At 38.9% G+C, this 2931-nt stretch overlaps 1 protein-coding gene across 1 annotated transcript; it reads left to right on the forward strand.

Moving 5' to 3' along the window:
• Positions 1–645: 645 nt before the first annotated feature.
• Positions 646–2268, forward strand: LOC128127165 (tetrahydroberberine oxidase-like). Its single transcript, XM_052765577.1, has one exon. It carries the CDS (start codon positions 646–648, stop codon positions 2266–2268), a length of 1623 nt encoding a protein of 540 aa, XP_052621537.1.
• The last annotated feature ends 663 nt before the right edge of the window (positions 2269–2931 follow it).

Here is a 2931-nt window from a genome sequence, read left to right on the forward strand (position 1 = left end):
TTATTTCCTCCGTTGACTTTTGATTCAAAGGGTATTATTGAAATTTTCGAACTTGTAATTACTTATGAATGGTCGTCGTTAACAGGAAGCACATATCTTAAACACTTTTGAAAATTAAATGAGTATATTTGACGAGATTAATACCTAAAAAACTTTACTATCCAGACCGCAATTTTCTTGTTGAAAACATGAAATGGAATCTACGTTAACTAATCAAGTGTATCATGATAGATATATAGAGAGCGGAATTGACTATTCCGTTAGGAATCAGAATGTGAGGTCGCAATTTACCATTTCAACTCAATGTGTTTAGGTCAGCATTGACTAAAGAATTTTGTTTTGTGAATCGTTATGTGAATTTAGTTTAAACACACAGACACACAGACACACACAACATATAGTATAATGTAAAATTAAGGATAATTTATTTAGCTTTTAATTAGTTTGAAGACGCCACTTACGATCATAATCAATTTCCATTTAAAACCTTTTGATAAATTCTAATCAGCAAGCTGCTTCTAGGTTTTTTCTAACCCCATTTGAATTCACCATTTTTATATCCCGTTTTTGAAGTCAACTGTATGCCCTATATATAGTGTTTATAAATAAGACACTGGCATCGATATTCAAACCAATCAAATTAAGATGAAGAAGTACTCTCAAATACGCTCCTGTGTCTTCCTTCTGGTTCTTTGTCTTTCCTTTTCTAACTCATGGGCAAACTTATCTTCCCTTGTTGATGTTACACCAGGTACGGAAAATTTCATAAGTTGCATACAGCCCAAATCCAACAATGTCACCTCCTTCTCTCAGCAGCTCATTATCACACCTGTCAATGCTTCTTTCATTCCCATTTGGCAAGTCGCAGTGCAAAACACTAGGTTCCTTAAACCCTCGACTCCTAAACCATCAATCATCGTGACACCTGTGGATGAAACACTTGTCCAAAAGGCTCTATTCTGCGCAAAGAAACATGGGTACGAGATGAGGATCAGGAGTGGGGGCCATGACTATGAAGGCCTATCATACACTGCTGATGTTCCCTTTGTTATGCTTGATTTCACCAACATGAGGTCTATAGACGTGGACGTAGCTAACAGGAGCGCATGGGTCCAGCCAGGTGCTGTGCTTGGTGAACTCTATTACAGTATTTCTCAGAAGACCGACACCTTGTATTTCCCGGCAGGTGTTTGCCCCACGGTGGGTGTTGGCGGGTACATGGGCGGTGGTGGCTACGGAAACCTACTGAGGAAATATGGTACTGCTGCTGATAATGTTGTGGACGTTCGCTTTATGGATGTCAATGGAAATATTCTTGACAGGAAGTCCATGGGTAAGGATTTGTTTTGGGCAATACGAGGAGGTGGTGCTTCCAGTTTTGGAATCGTTCTCGCATGGAAGCTCAGGTTGGTTCCGGTTCCAGAAAAAGTAACTGTATTCATACTGAATAAAACTTTGGAAGAAGGGGCAACCAAAATTTTCCATAAATATCAATACGTTGCGCCAACTATTGATAGAAATCTACACATAAGAACTCAGGTGTTTGCCGAATATATTGGCAACACCACCAAGAAAACCATACGGATTATGTTCGAAGGAATTTATCAGGGCACAAGGGACACATTGCTTCCGTTGCTGGACGAAAAATTTCCTGAGCTCGGTGTTAGACGAGAGATTTGTGAAGAAATTAGAAGCATCCAATCGACCGTTGTGTTTTGGGGCCTGCCAAGCTCCACCCCAATTGAGATCCTCACGAACCGGTCTGCTATAGCCAAGCTGAACAATAAAAGCAAATCAGACTATGTCCGGACACCAATTCCCATACGCGGTCTAAGAAAGATATGGAGAAAGCTCATGCAAAACGACGGATCGGCACTTCTCATGATCAATCCTTTTGGCGGAAGGATGGCTGATTACTCAGAGTCAGCAATTCCATATCCTCATAGAGCTGGGGTGTTGTTACAGATTCTCAAGACTGTTAATTTTAACGGTCAAACTTCAGACACGACCCCTACATCGCTCAAGAGAATAATGTGGCTTCGAAGCTTGGACGAGTTACTGACGCCTTATGTCTCAAAGAACCCAAGAGAAGCATATTCCAACTACAATGATCTAGATTTGGGTGTTGGAAGTTCTAATTATGAAGAAGCCAGTCTTTGGGGTGAGAGGTACCGGAAAAGGGACAATTTTCAGAAGTTGATTCGAATCAAGGCCAAAGTTGATCCGGATAATTTCTTCCCGCGTCCACAAAGTATCCCTGTTTTCTAACACCTCTCTCTCTACACGCGGCACCTTTTTCTTGAGAAAGGCTCCAAATTAGGGTCTTACTTCTTTTGTTTTTTTTTTTTAATAAACTACCAATAAGTCTAACGTACTCATAATATCGCTCTGTTTTAAAAGAATATCTAAAATTAATTGTTAAATGATTGTAATTTTTATATGAATTGGTTATGATTTATTCTAATCGATGCATTGTTTGGTTATTATATTTCTTGGTTATACTTTGTGTTGATGAATAAATTTGATATAATTAATTCTTAAGACGTCTTCGATAATTTCTAATTTTGGCTTGGGTTTAAGTTGGATGATGGAAACTATCCTGTGTTGGAACTCGTATGGTTGATAAAACTTATTGTATAAGTACTTGTTGGTGTAATTGTATATTGTATGGAATATATCATAAGGGAACTACATATATGTAATGTTATATGAGGGGTCAAGAAATGACGAATATTAGTGTAGTTCTTTGTCCGGTCGCAATACCTTGTTGCTAGCCGCTCCAAGTACAACAACATACTCAAACCTTGTTTCTAGAAGCTCCAAGTACAATTACATACTCAAGAACTTGGGGTTAAGAATGGGGATGAATAGTTATACGGTATATGACCATTTGTTGGCAGCGTTGTGAATGTCACACGTTGGTCGTTATGC

Source organism: Lactuca sativa, chromosome 1 (assembly GCF_002870075.4).
Source record: "Lactuca sativa cultivar Salinas chromosome 1, Lsat_Salinas_v11, whole genome shotgun sequence".
NCBI lineage: Eukaryota > Viridiplantae > Streptophyta > Magnoliopsida > Asterales > Asteraceae > Lactuca > Lactuca sativa.

Bases quoted from the DNA above. Each gene is read 5' to 3' on its own strand.
- LOC128127165 (XM_052765577.1), top strand. From the start codon at position 646: ATGAAGAAGTACTCTCAAATACGCTCCTGTGTCTTCCTTCTGGTTCTT.